This window comes from Artemia sp. Qi Xiang Cuo, chromosome 1, assembly GCF_049724085.1.
Source record: "Artemia sp. Qi Xiang Cuo chromosome 1, ASM4972408v1, whole genome shotgun sequence".
NCBI classification, from domain to species: Eukaryota; Metazoa; Arthropoda; class Branchiopoda; order Anostraca; family Artemiidae; genus Artemia; species Artemia sp. Qi Xiang Cuo.
In genome coordinates, this window is record NC_142794.1 from 89481797 (window position 1) to 89502921 (window position 21125).

Here is a 21125-nt window from a genome sequence, read left to right on the forward strand (position 1 = left end):
AATTTTTGGTATTATTACAGTAGTCTGTTCAGGGTGTTTTTCTAGTAATGAGCCAGCGTCCGCTTTCCGACAAAGGAACTACCCAGCTTATAAAGGAAGATGAAGAAAATGAAGATACACAAGCAAGCGGCAGTGACGGTGAAGACGATTCAGTTAAGGCAAAGGACCTAGAACTGTCTAACAGCAACGAGGAAGCTCCAACTTACGTCCTTATGACGACTAATGCCACAGGCAGAGCCGTCACGTCCGTAGAGGAGGGGGGATGCCCCCCCAATGTTTTTGGTCACTCTTTAAAAAAAATACTTCGGTAAAATCGTGGCACTTTGTGCGACGCCCTTAAAATTCTTTGTTCGATTCAATAAAGACCACGAAAATACTGACATGTCATCTAGAGAAATTTTCGAACTTGGTCGGTAAACGCAGCAGTTTTACTAACTCCTGCTGTGATTTTATAGATGGTGCCACAACTTTCCATTTGGTTAAATAAGCAGCATTAAAATAGTGGCATGGTATGTACCAAAATCTAAATCTCGGTTGGTAAATGAAGCGGTTTTACCGATTCGCGCAGTGATTTTACGTATTATATTCGAAATGGACATTATACGAATTATTGACAAACAACAGTGGTAAAAATGACCAGCCAGTCGGTAAAATCTCTTGCTCCCCCCCCCCCCCCAGACATTTTGGCTAGTCACGACACTGGCCACAGGATACATCCTACTGCCGAAATAAAGGCAAAGCTGTCCTTTTGCTGACAACTTGTCACGAAAGATATGCTCTCTCAAAATCTTCCGGAAAGCCTTCCTCAATTAAGTTCTATAATCAGATTAAGGGGGAAGTTGACACTTCGATCAAATAAGTTTGAGCATGAGTGTAAGTCGAAAGACGATTGCAAGTCGGTGGCCGATGTGCGTGCTGTGTGGAATGATGAATGCAGCTTTCATAAACTCATTTATCATTTACTCAAACCTCCTTGGACAAAAACCTTGTCAGCGACGTGGGTTTATGATGACTATGTACGAGACGCTGGCAAAGCCACATATGCAACACCGTTATGGAACGCCAGGTTTGCCACCGACAAACCATCGGAGACATCCTAAAGGTCAATCCTATTCGATAGGACTCATCACTCATCACTTTACCTCTTGCTGGAAGGCGTATTGTAGCGAACACCGATCATTATTGTGCCTAGAGTGCGGACCAAAATAGCCTAAAGATATAGGAAAACCAATGGTTCAGAAAAAAATTTCCTGCTTTTTAGTCTGATTTTTATCCCAATCGTTTTGAATAAAGATTTTCTGAGATCATCGATGTCAAAGAGGAAGGGGTATAATTTAACCAGCTTAAGTAGTAATGCTCCTCCGTAACCCCCTTTAGTAATCTATGGTGAAATTAATTAGAATGTCTCAACTTTTCCCATGCAAATTCTGAAATTTAAGTAAGGAATTCTTATATCACAAATTCAGTCAGTCTGAAAGGCCCCAAATATGGACACCTGTTTTCGAAAGGCGAATTATATGTGTTGCGCAAATCAACACCGTATTTAATGTGGTTGCGAGTGTTAACTTTAAAAGAGATTATGCTGTCACGTGTCTTAATCTTCATATAAAACCCAGAGAGAGCCGAATTAGCACTATCCGTTGACAATAATCAGCTGTAACAAGACACGAATCTGAGTGGAGGGGCATTTTAGTGCAGGAGGGAAGGGCTTTGGAGTAAAAAAAAAACGGTATTATTAGGAGAAAGAGAAAAATAAAATTATTCAAGGAGACGACGGGCTCCTTCTTAAAACAACCAGAGAGAGCCGAATTAGCACTATCCGTTGACAATAATCAGCTGTAACAAGACACGAATCTGAGTGGAGGGGCATTTTAGTGTAGGAGGGAAGGGCTTCGGAGTAAAAAAAAAACGGTATTATTAGGAGAAAGAGAAAAAGAAAATTATTCAAGGTGACGACGTGCTCCTTCGCTTTTACAACTTTATTTTGGATCGTAGCAGATCCGACAGAATAGAAAGACTTTGAAGATTTTGTAAAACACAAAATAGCTTGACTTTTAATCGACTCTCCTTATGTACAGTCGTGGAGGCAGAGCCTGGATCCGCAAGGGACAGTCAAAGAAATCAGTAGAATTGCAATCGTTAATTTATTTGCAATAAATGAACTTGAAACTTACTGAAATTTTATTTTGAATGACATATTTTTTATAAAGAAGTTAAAAGTAATCTCAAAACTGAAATTGAACAAAAGTTGCAGTAAACGTTAGGAGTCTTTTGCGATTCTTCCCAACAGTTTCTCGTTTTTTTTAGGTCAAAATTTAACTTACGCTTTACTGTATGTTTATTAGGATTTTTTTAAAGACTAAGTGAAATCTTAAAATATAGACGGCAATTGGCATGGCTAGCAGGTGCTCAAAATCCAGCAATTTCTGTCTTTAGGTTTTAATGCCACCCTCTACTTTCATGCAAAGAATAATCCTTCTAAATTTATGTTTAAGAGAAATAACTTGTTTCGCAATAGCACTGCTTAGGTAAAGCACGATATGGCTTCCATGCATTCTTCATTTATTTATTTTTCCCTTGGCCCATTTTATTGTAGAAGTCGTAAAAACTTCGGAGAGGGCTTTCAATTCAAAATTAAAAGTGTCGATAGCCTCCTAAAGGATTGTAAGTGATTGGAAGACAGCCATATTTAGCAAATCACCCTCGCTTAACCCCAAAAGACGTTAGATAAAAATTTTGAGAAGCCCATTATGTTCAAAATTAAGGAGTCTAATAATTGTGCCTACATGGATAACATAACCTGACCGGATCAACGGCCGTAAATTATGTAATTCACTCATTATTTACATGTAGGTGTAGGCTCCGTAATGAAAAATGGGGGCATTTAATCCTGGGTGTTTTCTTAGCTTGAATCTCTGAAAGATCGTTCTGTGCGACCGGAAATTAAAACATTTTGTTTAATTTTTTTTTTGGGGGGGGGGTAGGGGTCCAGAACGTGGGCCAAAACGTTTTGCTCCTTTTTAGTTGCATTTCGGTCGAGATTTTATGAATCGTTTGCTATGTCAAGATTCCAGTATTTCTCAAGAGTACACTCTGAAAATGACATTCATACCACCGAACCCTAGCTGATAAAAAGACGCTAGGTTAACCTGATTTTTCAAATTATTTAATATATTTCAGGAATAAATTTTGAGATTGAGTTAAAAGTTTGAGCTAGTATTGGGAAGAGGGTCGGAAGTCAAGTGTATCTTAAATTTTGACTCAAGGATGAGGCAGAGGTAAATCGAAAGATACTATGTGTATCCAATTCATCGAAACACCGTGTCTATAATATAATGGGGACAGCTTGGGAGATATAGTCAAGATTTTCGGGTACTTTTGGGCAAAGTAAGAGGAAGTCTGGATCAAATGAAAGTCAAATTTATTGTGGGGGGAATAAAAAACAATACGTGCATCCAGGTTTTCAAAACGGTGCATCTGAAATTTCTTAGGAACGGCCAAGTTATTCAGTTGAAATCTTCAGGGATACTGATACTACTACTACTGCTACTTCTGCTTCTACTGCTGCAACTACGACTACTTCTGAGTGCGACCACTTGCGACTCTGACTACTTATGACTGCAACTGCAACTAAAACTTCAACTGTTTACAAAATTTTGACTGTGACTGCAGTAACCCCCCCCCCACCCTACCTGGGGTTCGTTACATATTCGGATAAGCCTTATTGGATTATCTAGGAACACTGGTTGGATTCGATCAGCCGTAAAAAAAACAACAAATAAACAGGTATCCAAGTTCTTCCTTTTCCGAAAAATATTCAAAATTTTGCACTTTTGTATATAGGAAGTTGGTAACTCTGCAATATAGTTCTCTTATGTGCTAATTTCATGATGTAAGTTTCATCAAGATAATTAGCACCCTTGTGCGTATTTTTCCCTTTTTCTGAAATCTGGAAAAAAATTTCAGGCTTGTAACTTTTGATGGATAGTTTTAAACTTGAAGAATTTTACACATATAGAATCACTATAAAAAATGATTATTTTTATATTTAAATTATTATCAAAACGCCCTTTTTTGAACTTCAGATCCTATTAGCCCGAGTCGCCCTTTATTTACATTAATTAAAAAAAAACTTTTTGCACAAAATAAGTTTTTCAAAGAAAAGTAAAGAACTCCATTAAACAAAAAATGAGCAAAAATAAAATCAAATAATCTACCAAGCGTGAAATTACCACAAATCAGCATCGATAAATAAATGAAACCCAAAACGAACAGAAATTACAATAATTAACCGAGTCAAACTCAAAACGAGCAGAAATTATCATAAGTTGGGCTCAAAACCTCTATGCCTTTCCAAGGCCAGAACAAAATTTGCACTTTACTGAAAAAAATGCAAATGTTTTACTTTCATAAATTCAATAAATCAAATAATATTAACATTTTGATTGCTAAATATCTGTATATGTATATTAAACTGACAATGTACATTCATTTGTATTTTGGGGTAATTCGTATTTTTGGATGTGTTTGGGGTAATGGTGGGCGTTAGAGGGGGATTAGTTGCCCTCCAATCACTTTTGACTATTAAAAAGGGCACTAGCCCTTTGAATTTCCAATCGAATGAGCCTTTTTTGAAGTTTCTACGACAACGCTTTCTATAAAAACCTTATATGCTCCCAGGGCATAACTTACAACCCTTGCCTTAAGGGCTGTGGGTGAGTGTCCTCTTCAAAAACATAATTTCTATCAGGAAATCAACTACGCTGAACAAAATGGCTATCTCAAAATTTTGATTGGTTATGTTTCCGGAAATGGTGGGCGTGGAAGAGGTGTTAGTTGCCTTCCAATCACTTTCGACTATTAAAAAGGTCACAAGCCACTCCAATTTCGAATTGAATGAGTTCTTTTCGATGTTTCTGTTCTGTTCTTCGATGCGAAGTGCCCTTGTCTAATGGAAAAAAAAAAAATACATTGTGCCAACATCGTTCTTATATGCCCCCAAGGGCATAACTTAAAACCCTTGTCCTGAGGGTTTTGGTGGAGTGTTCTCCTCAAAAACATATTTTCTATGTGGAAATCAACTACGCTGAACAAAATGGCTATCTCAAAATTTTGATTGGATGTGCTTGGAGAAATGGTGGTTGTGGAGGGGGTGTTAGGTGCCTTCCAATCACTTTAGACTGTTAAAAAGGACACAAGCCACTCCAATTTACAATCGAATGAGCCCTTTTCGAAGTATCTACGATAACTTCTTGATACGAAGTGCCTTAGTATGAAAAAAAAAACATTGTGCCAACATCGTTCTTTACTTAGGCAGCGCCGTTGCGCTGCCTATGATTTTGGTGCTACGAACTGTTTGAGATCCATGGTTTTAAAGCTTTTTCGAATTTCCTGAACCATTGTTCGATTTTTCCTTTCCCATCTGTAAATGTATCATCTTTCCCTCCGTGTTTTCTATTACATAAAAACTAATGCATGTAAACAGTTTTCTGCATTATATACTTCCAGAACTTACATTCCACAGAACAGGCTTCCAAATGTTTCACTTTAAATTGGGGAAGGGGGTAGCATTGCTGGTACTTCTCTCTGTACTTCTTTTCCATTAAGTACCTTCGACAAAAATAGGAAGTGAAAATTGTTTCCAAGTACCAGTATTAGAACTATCCTTACTTGAGACTAAGTATAATTTGAAAAAAAAAAGAAAATCAGTAATCTGTAAATAGGTACGACTAATTTCCTATAAAACGGAATAGCAACAACTCTTCGAAACTATTTAAACTATAAGCTACGCTGTTGAAAGTATAAGAACGTGTTTAAAAATTATTTTGTTAGAAAAAATTGCCAATTTAAGCTGATCCAGGAATGGTAACTATTATTGCTGTTTGTCTAAATACTATTTACGAAATAAAAGTGCCAAAACAAAATTATGTGGATTTCAAAAAAGAGCTTGAACTGCTCGAAAATGGCTAAAAATTTGTGGATAAAACATAATTTACATGACCCTAATATTCATATAACGTGTTCATATAACTTGGTTATGTTGGTTGTTGTTTGGGATTCCTGTTTCCATGAAAATGTCACCCTTTCCCCCCAAACAATAGGTTGTTGCATTCGTGTGATACCACTCTTCCGATATCTGAATAAAAACATACTATTAAAACCACGAAAACAATCATAGAGAGATCATTACGCAGACTTACATTGCAAAAGAAGTTTGTTTAAATAGATAAAAAAAAAAAGCCGTAACTATACTGTTTTCATGATATAAATATGTGAATTTAGCCCAATGTTGGTGCCACTGTTAGGTGCGCGTTTTTAATAGATAGCAAGCTATGCGTGAATAATAAAACAGGTTCTTCATGAAAATGTCAGAAACTACCGAGTGACACTGGAAGAATTCTTAGAAACACGTCGCTGTCGCATTCTAGTTTAAGCTTAAAGGCGCTTGTAGTCCATTAGCTGCTTTGGAAAGTTGTTATATCGAAAAGAAATGATATCGAATTATGCTATACAAAAATCAAATTAAATAATCAATAGAATATAATCTATAAAAGATAAAGATTATTCGGGTAGCTTCTAAGGATACAATTCTATGGTGTTATGCAATATGATGGCATTTAAAAATTTTTGTCAAGATTTTAATAATAAGAAAAACGTTCTAAGCTCTAATAGATAGAAGAAAGTGTCTACTTGGCTGCTGTGATCCAAGAGGCGATATATATCACTTAGATAAAACTTTACGGAAGAGCGAAAAAACTAAAAACACGATTTTTTTCTATTTTGCTTTAATTAATTTTAAAAGATTCCCACAAAAGAAGTTTTTGAAACGAAAGTAAATTGCTACATTCGGCTTAAGAAGATCAGAATAAAGTCGATGGCAATTCAAGCGTAAAACGAACACGAATCACTATCAATGAATAAGTGAAACCAAAAAAAGAGCAGATATTATATTAAATAATAAATCAAATTTAACACATTCAGGAACTACCACAATTAGGAGCAGGACTAACACCCCCTATGCCGTCGAAAGCCCAGAACATCATTTGCGATTTATTGAAAAACAAATTATTTCTATCTTTGTGTTTTTATTTTTGATAACATTAACAAAAAAAAGAAACAAAAAACAAAGGAATTGTCAAAATGACCAGGACTACTGAAAAAAAAAACTAATGAAATCTAGACTGACAGTTTAATATACAATGATTTATATATTATAATCATTATTATTTGTTGTAATATAATTAATATCATATTATAATTGTTTTTCCTAAAAGCTTCAGCAATCTTGGATTTATTAACGTTTTAGAAAAAAAATTCAAATATATTTTGTTTTGAGTAAAGTTCGAATGACATTCTGGTTCTTAGAAGGTATTGGGGTTGCCAGAAAAAATAGGGGAGAAATAAAGAAGTATCTCGTATGATAAAAAAGGGAATATGTTTTAAAAAAAAACTATAGAACAAATATTAAAACCCTTATGAGCGTTACTGGCCGTGTAACTCGTGATGTGTCCCATCAAGAAAGGGTAAGAAAAAGAAGGCTATTGGAACAAAACTAATCACCAATTCTTAAAAAAATTGAAAAAAAAACAAATCTTGAACCATCATTCAATTTAAATTACTTAGGTGTTTCAAACTGCGTGCTATGCATATTTTAATTCTTTTCTCACCTTGAAATAGGGATTTTTGGAAATTAGAGTGGGAACAATAGTTTATTCTTTATTTGATTACCAATGGCAATACTGAAAAAAATTCTGTGGTCATATTTTTCGTCATGTTAAGACGTAAAAATATATAAATTGTGACTAAAAAAGTATTTAATCCTGGAGTCGTATAGGGCACTTTCTAAGATAGGAAAATGGCATTGCATCAAAACTATGGAAATTCACCTTAATTCAGTGTTCTGGGAAATGGCATCTGTCATGGAAATTACAAATTTTTTTATGAAATTGAAGAATTTCTAATAAACCGGTCCCGCTAATATTTCTGATGAGGAAATTAATTCCGTTTGGTCAAAAAAATGGTCCATAAGCTAACATGGTGCTCACATGTGACGGTAAGACGACCAACCATATTGGTTATGATAATGGAAACCGAGGACTGACATGATTGATAGGAGTGAGTTATTGATGTAAAAAGTAATTATCATTATCTAGCAGTATCCGGGTTGCATCTAAACTAAGCTGAAGTTTCGGAAGGGTAAATCTCTTCCGGGAAATTATGACGTTGGTAGACTCCATGATGAGTATTTAAAAAAAACTTTCTAGGAACAATTGAACATTAAACTGGAGATTCTAAAATTTTACAATGTAGGAGATGTTTGGAAGGATTTTCGGAGAATAGTTTGTGAAGTACCAGAAGGTGTCTGAGAGGGGAAAGTTTGGAACGCAGCTAGGAATAATAGTGAAAACGCTGTAGCCTAAGTTCGGTAGAAAAGAGAAGGGGTTTGCATAAGAAGCGTTTGAGCGACTAAACATATGGGAATAAGAAGAAAGTAGAAAAAGTATCAAAATATGAATTATGGAGGTGTGAATTGGAAACCATGGATAACATTGCCAAAAATCTGGAAGATGCAGCCAGGCGGTATAATAGTAAAATATTAAGTAAAATTTGGAGGGAATAGTCAATCTGGATTTGTCCAGTATTTTTGTCAGGACAAACGGATGCGTGTTTATTTATTATGTTTTTTCCTCCAGGGATGATCGTATTGAACCAATAGTCCTAGAAAATCGGGGAGGTTTCGTTGTAACCGAAATCAAAAGCTCTAGTGTCCTTTTTAAGTGACTGAAAAGATTGGAGGACAACTAGGCCCCCTCTCAAGATATTTTTTTCCTCAAAGTCGTCCGATCAGGATTTTCAGATAGCCTTTTTGTTCAGCATAGTTGAAAAGTTTAATAACTATACCTTTGGAGATAACATGACTCCCCCCAGTCCCTGGGAAAAGGGTGTAATTTGAGAAACATGTCCATAGTTTACGCATAGTGTTTGTTATTGGTGAGTATACATACATTTTTCGGGGGGGGATTTCTGCTGTGGGGAGGATTTTTCAGTCTTCATCTAGTATCCAATCTTGGTTATTACCCGGTGAACCAAGTTTATCTTTCGGACCATTTACCTCTTAAAAAAAAGATGGTTAGACAAAGACTTGTTTGTCCAGAATGTAGGCTGAGAGTCTTTTCAAACTCCGTAAAATGTGGAGGGTATAATTGGTCGCTCCATGCAGGAGCGGAAAAGTGTGCCATAATTGATACAGCTAAATGGAGTGACGGCTGGAGTTGTCCGGACTGCTCCTCTAAGAAAATTTCAACCATAGAAGTAAATTCTTTAAACTCACCTGTTTTACTTTCACCTCGCACCCCTGCTCTCCAAATTCAAGAGCTAGGATACTTATTATCCTAAAGGAACTTAACTCACCGTTGCCCCCCCCCCGTCTCTCGCAGGAGTTGATTCCAGTTTCTCCTTACTTCCAGAATGAAGTGACGCCCCCCCCCTATTGAAGCAGCTTGTCAAACTAGGGTACTGCAATTTTTACCTTCGACCCATCCTCTACTTTTGACACATCAATGCAAAAATAAAAACCTGCTTATATGAGCTAAGGTACCATACTCACTCCTTCTAGAAAGGCCAAGGTGGAAACTCTTGAGCACAGGAGAAGAACGTTGTGCCTCCGTTTTGCAAAAAAAAAAAAAAAAAAAAAAAAAAAAAATGCAATAATAAATCTACGCACGGAAAACATTTCCCCCAAAAGACACTCCCCATTCAGACACCGTCCACCACGTACTGTTTCTGAATCCGTTCCTATCTTATCCCCCATCCGTTGCTTAACCTCCTGGTATGAAAAAAAACCTTTGTCCCCTTCATTGCTGATAAAATAAATCGCTAGTTGTCTTTTTGTTTTTTTCTTTCTTTGGTACTGGTGATACCCAAGTTTTATATTTCTTTAACTCTTTTTTCCCTCCCCTCTTTATATGTTCTCTTTTAAACCTTTTTAACGCTAATTTGTATCTCAATCTTTTTTTGTTTTGTTTTGGTTTTTACCTTTTTAACTTTCCGACATTTTGCCGCTTATTATTTTTTTTTAATGAATGGTTTTACCTTTCTGACATTGTTGTTTTTGGCATTGTTTAGCCAGTTTTTTAGAACTTTCGGTTTTTTTATGATTTTTTTTTTAATATTTTTTGGTTTTAAGACTCCGAAATGTGAATTCGGTCCTACGGGGCTTATGATAGACACTTTTTGCCGACTCAATTTTACACGTTGAGATGCTATGTGTAATAATTTTTTTTTCTATGAATAGCCCCAAGAACTGGACAATCCTGTGTATTTGCCTCGAAAACTTACAATATTGGAGAAGTGTGGTATCCCAGAGTAGGACAGCCAGGAGCACAAAACTGCATAGCCTGCATTTGTTTAGAGGTAGGTGGTATTCCTTAAGCAAAGCAAAAAGGATGCATCACTTAATGTTGCAGAAGTTACTTGAAAAGGGTATAATTCAGGGTTTATGATGTGTTAAAAGAAGATGAAACAGGGCGAAAGTTTGCTACTTGTCTGTTAAACGGAACGCACTCGATAAGTGATGTTAGGTTAATCCTAATGAAATATGTCAAAACATGTAATACTTTATAATGTAATGTAATACTTTAGAAACAAAATTATGGAAACTACGACAAAGAACTGTGGAAAGCAGGCCGCACAGAATACTTATATTAAATACCTAACATAACCTAGCACCTAACCACCTTTATATATTTGATAGTGGTAGTAATATATTTAATTAACAAAAAGTTTATATACAAAAATCAATATGATTCACTCAAAACCAAACGGTTGACGTGGGGTGAAACAGGTAAAAAATAATAATACATACATGTAACATCATTCAAATACACTATAAAACAGTTCGTGGTAACGTGGTAAGGAGCGACCCGGCTCAATGGTAACCGAAACTCTAAAAAACGGAATTTTGATACCAATAGATACATCAAAAGAATCAAATTTTAATTCCGATTTCAAATATATAAGTTTCATCAAGTTTAATCTTACTTATCAAAAGTTACGCGCCTGAGAAAATTTGGCTGATTTTCGAAAAAAGGGGGAAAGACCCCCTTAAAGTTATAGAACCTTAATGAAAATCACACCATCATATTCAGCGTATCAGAAAACCCTACTGTAGAATTTTCAAGGTCTTATCTACAAAAATGTGGAATTTTGCATTTTTTGCCAGAAGAAAGATCACAGATGCGTCTTTATTTGTTTTTTTGTGTTTTTTTTTCCCCAGGGGTGATCGTATCGACCCATTGATCCTAGAATATCGTGGGAGGGCTCATAGGAACGGATATAAAAAGTTCTAGTGCCCTTTTTAAGTGACGAAAAAAAATGGAGGGTAACTAGGCCCCCTCCCACTCTCATTTTTTTCCCAAAGTCACCCGATCAAAATTTTGAGATAGCCATTTTGTTCAGCATGGTCGAAAATATTATAACTATGTCTTTTAGGATGACTTAATCCCTCGAAGACCCCAGGAAGAGGGCTGAAAGTTATGAGCTTTACGCAATGTTTTTTCAGGGGAGATTTTTCCTGGTAGTGGGGGGGGGGGTTGGGGGTTATGTGGGAGGATCTTTCCATGAAGGAAGTTTTCATGGGGAAAGGGTCATTGCTATGAAGGGGACGCCGGACTTCCCAGCATTATTTAAAAAAAGATCAGAAATTAAATATAAAAAAAATAAGTTTTTCAGATGCAACAGCAGCAACTTCAAAACTTTAAACGAACAGAAAATATTACATATATGATTGGGTTCACTCCCTAGTCAATACCTCACTCTTTAAGCCAGATATTTTTTAGTAATTTCATAAGAGCTATTTATTCTAATTAACGGCCTTTGTGATTAAGCGGTCATCTTTAAAGAATTGGAACAAAATTCGAACTTTCGCTTAAAGAGCAAGGTATTGACTAGGCGGCGAACCCCCTAATATACGCATTAAAAATATATGAATATAGAAGTTCGTTACGTAAGTTAATTCGTAAGTTACGTATATTTATTACTAATAAAAATGTTCGTAAATAAAATGAAACAACTTTCGAGAAAGCCATTTAACCAAATAAAAGTAGATTAATATGAAAATTTTGATTTAATTATTCATGTACTGTTAGCCAAGATCAAAACCTGCATTTATTCAAAAACGTTCAAAAATTAAATTAAAAAACAAGTTTTTTTTAACTGAAAGTAAGGAGCGACATTAAAACTTAAAACGAACAGAAATTATTCCGTATATGAAAGGGGCTGTCCCCTCCTCAACGCTTCGCTCTTTACGCTAAAGTTTGAATTTCTCACAACTCTATTTTTTTAAACACTAAAAAACGTTAGCGTAAAGAGCGAGGCGCTGGGGAGGGGACAGCCCCTTTCATATACGGAATAATTTATGTTCGTTTTAAGTTTTAATGTCGCTCCTTACTTTCAGTTAAAAAAACTTGTTTTTTTATTTAATAATAAGAAAGAAAGATAAAAAGAGAGAAAAGAAAAGAAAGAAAAAAAAAATAAAGAATAATAATAATAGTACAGGGACAGCAACTACATACCATATTCATGTTGTGGGGTCGCACTCACAAACCAACAAGCAATTACAACTTAATTTAAATTAAATCAAATCAAGTCACCTCCAAAACAAACAAAACTAGAATTCATACTTACTTAATAATTTTTCTTTCAATTTTGTTTTAAAACCACTAAAATTTTCTAGTTTCTTCATATCATTATCCAAATTATTCCATAAATTTATACCCTTTATAACAAAAGCAAACGTGGACCTGGCAGACACTATAGGGGGAGTATAATTATTATTTTTACCCCTAGTATTTTGGTTATGTATATTCCATCGGCTGTAAAACCAACCGTTAAAACACTCCGGCAGCTTCTTCATATTGTATCTATACATAAGCACTAATATATAAAAATGATGAAGACCCACCGCTGGCAATATCCTAAAATTCCTATAGACTTCTCGAACTGATTCTCTTTCTGATTTTCCTGATAATACTCTAATAGACTTGTTTTGGATAATTCGCACAGGACTAACAATTGAAGAAAATTTACCCATGTATACAGAAGAACAATACAAAATACAGGGATGTATTAACGAAAAATAGAGAAGCCTAAGTATACTAGTTGGAAACATATATTTAAGTTTACGAATCATCCCCAAATTACGCGATAGAATCCGGGATAAAGTCTCAATATGGAATTGAAAACTGAGAGTCTCATCTATAAAAATGCCAATATACTTCACTGTCTTTTGACAAGAAATCGTACCGTCTTCATATGCTATATACTGTCTCCATGGATAACAGTTCGATACCCTTAAAAAAATGTGAAAATTACTCTTAGCGGGGTTCACCTTTAGCTGATTCACTCTCAGCCATCTTGAAACCTCATTTAGCGATTCTCGTACACTCTCTAGGAGCAATCTTTTTGACTTTGCGATCACCACTAAAGAAGTATCATCAGCAAACATAGGCACTGTAGCCGCGCTATCCTTTTTGACAATCTCACTAATTCTTGTTTCCAGTTTACTTACATACTGTGGAAGATCATTCACAAAAATTAAAAATAATAAGGGTCCAAGTACCGAACCCTGTGGAACTCCACACTCAATACAATTTTCATGAGAACCCATATTACCAGTTTGAATATATTATTTCCTACAAGACAAAAAAGGAGGTAAAAACGGAAGAGCTGGACCCTGAATCCCATAAGTTTCACACTTCATTAACAGAATATCATGACTGACCGTATCTAAAGCCTTTACAATATCTAAAAATACAGTTGTCCAAATATATCCATTATCCAACGCCATATTAACAATGCTAGTCAAATATATGTTTGCTTGCTCAGTAGTGCGATCTTGACGGAATCCAAATTGTGTAGGAGTAAATATTCTCTGGTCTTCCAGATACTGATAAATTCTGACCGAAAAGCATTTTTCTAGTATCCTTGACATAATGGGTATAATCGAAATTGGTCTATAATTTTCAACATCACCAGTATTCCCTCCTTTATGTATTGGTATTACTTTCGCTGATTTAAAACAACTCGGAAACACTCCCTCTTTTAGACACTGATTAATTAATGAAACAAAAGTTTGAGAAATCACATCCCAAAATGTTTTTATTACTCTAATTGAAACTATATCAGAGCCAGAAGCGGTACCTTTCACACCATAAAAAATGTTTCGAACTTCAGATTCTTGAACTGGGAGTAGATTTAAAGAGATTTCCATCTCCTTATGAAGGTAATTTTGAAAAGCCTGGTCTTTAGTTATTTAATAAAAAATATCCATACATCGTAGTTTTCTCACTCAAAATAAGCATATCATAACTGATCCAGGAAGGGAAACAAGTTTCTCCCAATTCTTACACCGCATAATTCTTGAGTGCGTTCCGTTTAACAGACAAGTACGGAAAGTTTTCCCATGGTTAACTAGCGAAATGTTCAACTTGACATTTTACGATGGCGAATATCAAACTCTAATAAGATACAATATTTTGGCACGTGGAAAATATTAGAGGCCTTAGTAAGTTCAAAAATTTCTACTTTCTTACAATTAGAAACCAACAAACTGTCTAGTTCTTTTCTCAGTTAGCACAAAACTGGCTATTTGAGATAAATGAATTTGCGCGATTTTTTCTATCTCTTACAGAATATAGGCTCTGTATACACAGCTGACTAAAGCAATTGAACAAAACAACGTAAGGTTTCCTTCTTTCTATTTTGCACTGATTTACAATCTTTCATGTCTAAAGATAAACTTTTAATTTGCAAAGATCTTAGGTGCCAGTTTTAAAAGTAAAGAGTTTCGCAAGTCTATACCCACCAAATGCAGAAAATTCTGAAGAAAGATGGTGTTTTTGATTGTCTGATTAGAACATGTAAAGAATGCTGTTTCCTTGGTTGCAACTTATTCCCCACAAAACTTAATTTCTTAATGCATGTGTTTTGTCCAGAATTGATTGGGGGAAGGAAGGGCAATATTTAAAGAGGTAGAACTTAAAAAGAAACAACCAGAAAGTGGATGAATTAAATGAAGAATATCGTAAATTACAGAAACGTTATAATATTATCTGGTTTGGGAAGGAAAGACTGCGAAGAAAGGGCTTGAACGTCTCAAATTGAGCAATCAATCCGCTCATTAATGACTGTGTTATTCTCTTTTACTTCAAAAATTTACTCTCATAATTTAGAGATAGCCATTTTGTTCAACGTAGATGAAAGTTCTGGAAATTAGGTTATTGAGGATGACACCCCCTCCCCCAGCCTTCAAGGCAATGGTTGTAAGGTATGCCCTTGGGGATTATAAGGTTTTTATAGAAAATGTTGTGCAAACTTTGAAAAAGGCTCATTCAATTGAAAATTGAAAGGGCTAGTGCCCTTTTAATAGGCTAGTCGAAACTGGTTGGAGGGCAGCTAGCCCCCCCCCCTCTCACGCCCACCATTTACCCAAACACATAAAAATCAAAATTTTTAGATAGTCATTTTGTTGAACGTTGAAAGTTCTGGATATTAAGTCTTTGAGGATGATAAGTCTTTGAGGTAATTGTGTAAAATTCTATTAAAATTCTTTTTATCCTTCTAATCAGTATCTTAAATTTTTATCTTTCGTGTTGATTTTTTGTTGTTATAATTCCTGTTATTCTTTAGGGTGGTAAAATGAACTGCACTATTCATCAATGTAGCAAAGATTGCTTTAGTTCATCAGTTGTATCAGATGAATGCTGTAAGTACTGTGCAAGTAAGTATTTAAATTTCACTTGGCTATTTTAATTAATGAGTTACAGCATCTGTTTCCAAAAATGAAGCCTTTCAAAGATAAGTAAAGAGATGCATTAAACCAAAGACAGGCAGAAATGAAAAAAGAAAGAGGGAAACCATTTTGAAAAGGGTTGAAATTGGGCAAATTGCTTACGAAATGCGACAAATTACGGGGGAAAAAAAAATCGAAAATCGTAATAATCTCGAGGGCAGGACTGATTTGGAGATCTCCCGAGTACATACCTAATTTACGGTAAGCAACATTAATTGTGTTAAGAAAAAGAATCAACCTTAGAACGAACAAAAATCACTATCAATGAAGAATTGTGACCCAAAACAAACAGCAATTGCAATGAATAATCAAGCAAACTTAAAACTAGCATAAATTACTAGAAATAGTAGTAGCGCTAACACCTCTACTAAGCCTTCTCAAGGTCATGGTGTCATTTGTATTTTAATGGAAACAGTTTTTCTTTCGGTCACTTTTTTTGTCAAAACAACAACTAAAAAAGAATGTTGACAATAATGACAGAAAATAATGTTAACCAAGATTACTGAAAAGAACTAGCCTAACGAAAGTAGACTGACTGTTCAGTATATAATGCTCATTCCTGGAAGTACCTCTGAATTATTTACAATTCAGAAGAAAGTACTTTAGAAATATATTTTGTTTTTGGTAAAGCACAAATGATGCTCTGACCTTCAGAGGGCTTAAGAGACGGTAAACCTGCTCCTGAATGTCCTAATTTCTGTTTGTTTTAGGGGGTGACTTGACTGGTGGCCGGCGTTTACTCCCCCTTTCTCCGGAAAACACCTCTCCACAAAAACGTAGATAACCCCTCGGGGAATTACCCCCCCCCCCGTGGAAGATCCCTCCCCCCCCCCGAAACCCTCCTTGGAAAATAAGGTTTTCCAAATTTGAGAATTTGTTTGAGTTTGTTTTTTTTATTTTCCGTAGGCGTAAGGAATTCCGGTACTTGGGTATTATACGCCACTCACTCAAGCTTACGCTGTGTAAAACTCGAGAACAAACCGGTTTCTTCGTTAGTTTCTTTCAGCTTAGCGTGAGACATGACAGAGAGAAGTGATAGAATAGATAGAAAATTTATAATTTGGGCGAGGGGGAGGGGTAAAGTATTAGGACAGTTCGAAGTCAGAAAACAATTTTTACTTCATAATATGGAGAATAATTGTACCTAACACATTTTGCATGCAGACCCAATATACTTTACCCCACCCCTCCCCTAATATGCAAATATATAGCCCACATTTGTTTATAAAGTAACAAAGAAACTAACGAAGAAATCGGTATGTTCTCGTGTTTTACACGGCGTAAACTTGAGTGAGTGGCGTATAATACACAAGTGCCATAATTTTTCACGGAGAGAGCCGAAATTTCCAGCAATATTTAAAACGATCAGAAATTAAATTACAAAAAAAGTTTTTCAGTTGAAAGTAAGGAGCAACAACAAAAATTGAAACGAACAGAAATTATTACGTATATGAAAGGAGTTGCCCCCTCTACAAGACCTTGTTCTTTACGCTATAGTTTGGAATTTTTGTCCTAATTTTTTAAGAACGATTTCTGAAACATAATGGCCGTTTAATTAGAATAATAAGCTTTGTTTTAAAATTCTATAAAAAAAAACTTTAGCGTAAAGAGCTAGGTCTTGAGGAGGAGGCAACCCCTTTCATGTACGTAATAATTTCTGTTCGTTTTAAGTTTTGATGTTGCTCCTTACTTTCAGTTGAAAAACTTGTCTCTTTTTTTTATATTTAATTACTTAAGCCTACAGATAGTATTCGTACGGAATTTTTTTTTAAAGAAATATTAAAACTATAAGGAATAAATATCAGAGTATGTATATTAACTGACAATACTTTTTTTTTTATGGACTGCAGATTATGTTTTGGTCTTGAGAAGACATAGGGGTTGTTAACCCTACTCCCTAATAACCCTAATTTTTCCTCGTTTTGAGTTTGACTAGGTTATCTATAGTAATTTCTGTTCGTTTTGGGTTTCATTTAAATATTAATGTTGATTTGTGATAGTTTAGACTTGGAATCTAAGAAAAACAAAATCGTAGAATTTGACTAACGCTTTCGTCCGTAAAAACTTAAATAATAAGAATTTGTTGGTTCCCAAATAAAACTATCTTTTCAAAGGAAAGCTACGCCTACATTTATTTTTCATCTTTTTTTTTTTATTTGGGTCCCGCTACTGCCAAACATTACAGAAGTTCATACGGAAGTCTTTTCAACAAAAAAAGGGATTTGCGTTTAGTTTTTAAGATACCTATGGTGTGTAAATTCCTCCTTTTCCCTTTCCTTAGAACTTTTCAATGAAAATATAAAAAAACTCAAACAAAGTTTTCAAATTTGGAAACCTTATTTTCCACGACGTGGGGGGGGGGGGGTATTTTCCGGGGGTAGTTTCCGCAGAGGATATTTTTCGGGGGATATTTCCTGGGGTGGGTTGGGGGTAAACGCATAGATATGAATTAACTATCTCTTGTAATTTCTGTTAAGTGTTTTTTCTCATTTAATCATTGATTGTGATTTCATTTCGATACAAGTTTTCTTTATTATTTTTTCTTTATTTTCATGATTTAACGCAGCTCTTTCATTTTCTTCGAAAAAACTTAGTTCTTGGATTTTTTTTTATTAATTTCTATTCTTTTTAAATTGAGTGTATTGTTTATTGGTTGCAAAAAAAAAAATATTGTAAAGTTTTCTTTTCAGTTTTTCTTCATAAGAATTACGTTTTTGGCTTGATAATTATATTTTGGACTAAGGTTTAGAACAAATTTTAATAATAATTTTACTATAGAACTAAGAATCGATGGATAAGGGGGACAATATTTAAATTAACGGATTGAAAATCAGCATAAACTTTGGCCTGATCCAATCACCTTGAATATATAATGAATATTGATCAACCATTTCATTATAACTATTTTACTGTATTATATTTTGTATGAACTGCTTGTTTGTTTAAATTAATTAAAAAAAACTTTCCGAAAAATAAGTTTTTCAAGGAAAAGTAAAGGCCATTTTAAACTTAAGCTCAGGAGACTTAATTCCCTAAAATCTTAATTAATTTTTGATTTCTTAAAGTTACAAAAGTGAAAATATTTCAAAGAATTGCTTTCAGTAAGGCTCCTATGACGCAGTAGGTTTTAGGCTTCTGCAGTGAGACGATACCCAAACTCTTGTTTGTAGTTATTTTTATTCGATTCAAACTTGATTTGCATATTCAATTTAAGCTTAGCCCGTTTTAAGATTTATGTATTCATTTAAATTATTATATATTGTATTTTTGTTAGCATTGGTTTTATATTTAATTTCGGTTCGTTTTATGTTTCATTAATATTTTAATAGCAAAATATTTTTTTTTGTTTTAAGATAGATTGTCATATTGAATCGAAGTAATACTGCATTTCAGATCTTTTTACTCATTTGTGCTATTTCCTGTCGTTTGTCTTTTTCTCGGACTATTTCTTTAATTTTTCTTCGCTCTGGGTTTCATTTTTTCTGTAAGAGTAATTTCTGGTCGTTTTGAATTTTAATTTTAACAGGTATTTGTATCTCATGAGCTTTAGTTTAAAATTGCCTTTACTTTTCTTTGAAAAACTTATTTTTCGGAAAGTTTTTTTCTAATTAATTTTTGTTCGTTTTTGATTGTAAAAAGTTTCAAGTTTTTATGGCATGGAGGGGGGGGGTTGCTTACTGTCGGATTATTCTTGACTTTAAAAAATGGATCTAGAACTTTCAATTTAAATTGAATGAGGCTTTTTTCAAAGTCTATACGATTATCTCTTTGATAAAAACCTTATATATGAACAATAGACAGCTTGCATAACTCGTGGACAGCGATTGACAACAATGAATGGATTGAAAAAATAGCTCTAATAAGGGGGTTGAGACCATTTCACTTGCTGACACAATGGGATCACGACTGTTTGGAAATGACCTTAATAGGATTTTGTGTGCCAAAGCAGTTTTGCATCTATCACAGAGTATGCATTTTAACCTTATACTTGGATAATTATAATAGATTTCCTATGTGTTCTTCCCATACAAAAACCCTTCCCATAAGTTATAAACCCCCTTAAAAAGTTATGCCCCAGGGCATAACTTACAACGCCTACCCCTGGGCCCTGGTGGGCTGTGTCGACACCGGAGCTTTTTGTTGTCAGAACTTTGAACTATTTTAACAAAATGTCTATCTCAAAATTTTTATCTGATGCATTTAGGGCGTGGAAGAGGGAGAGGGCCTAGATTTCCAGAACTTAAAACTACGTTTAATGAAATGGCTGTCTTAAAATTTTGATTGGATGTGTTTGGGGAAAAGGTGGGCGTGAGAGGGGGGTTAGTTACCCTCCAATCACTTTCGACCATTAAAAAGGGCACTAGCCCTTTGAATTTCCAATTGAATGAGCCTTTTTTGAAGTTTCTACGACAACGCTTTCTATAAAAACTTTATATGCCCCAGGGCATAACTTAGAACCCTTGCCCTTAGGGTTGTGGGGGATTGTCCTCCTCAAAAACACATTTTCTATCTGGAAATCAACTACGCTGAACAAAATGGCTATCTTAAAATTTTGATTGGATGTGTTTGGGGGAATGATGGGCGTGGGGGTGAGGGGGGCTAGGTGCTCTCCAATCACTTTCGACTATTAAAAAGGGCACTAGCCCTTTGAATTTCCAATTTAATGTGCCTGTTTTGAAGTTTCTACGACAACGCCTTCTATAAAAACCTTATATTTCTCCAGGGCATAACTTAAAACTCTTGCCCTGAGGATTTTGGGGGAGTGTCCTCCTCAAAAATATATTTTCAGTCTGGAAATCAACTACACTGAACAAAATGGCTATATCAAAAGTTTGATTGGATGTGTTTGGGGAAATGATGGGCGTGGGGCGTGGGGGGGGGGGGGGCTAGTTGCCCTCCAATCACTCAACTATTAAAAAGGGCACTAGCCCTTTAATTTCCACTCGAATGAGCCTGATTTGAAGTTTCTACGACAACGCCTTCTTTAAAAACCTTATAGGCCCCCAAGGCATAACTTAAAACCCGTGCCCTGAGGGTTGTGGGGGAGTGTCCTCCTTAAAAACATATCTTCAATATGAATATTAACTACGCTGAACAAAAATGGCTATCTCAAAATTTTGATTGGATGTGTTTGGGGGAATGATGGGCGTAGGGGTGGGGGGGGGGTTTGGCTAGTTGCCCTCCAATCTCTTTTGACTATTAAAAACGGCACTATCCCTTTGAATTTCCAATCGAATTAGCCTTTTTTGAAGTTTCTATGACAACGCCTTCTATA

At 35.1% G+C, this 21125-nt stretch overlaps 1 protein-coding gene across 1 annotated transcript in view; it reads left to right on the forward strand.

The window, feature by feature from the left end:
- LOC148956897 (chordin-like protein 2) overlaps positions 1 to 21125 on the forward strand; it is a 349225-nt gene that overhangs the window by 143628 nt on the left and 184472 nt on the right. Inside the window, exons 3-4 of the mRNA XM_089096722.1 lie at positions 10295 to 10413; positions 15688 to 15778. Of these exons, the coding sequence (XP_088952848.1) occupies positions 10295 to 10413; positions 15688 to 15778 (210 nt within the window). The remainder of the gene's footprint in view (positions 1 to 10294; positions 10414 to 15687; positions 15779 to 21125) is intronic.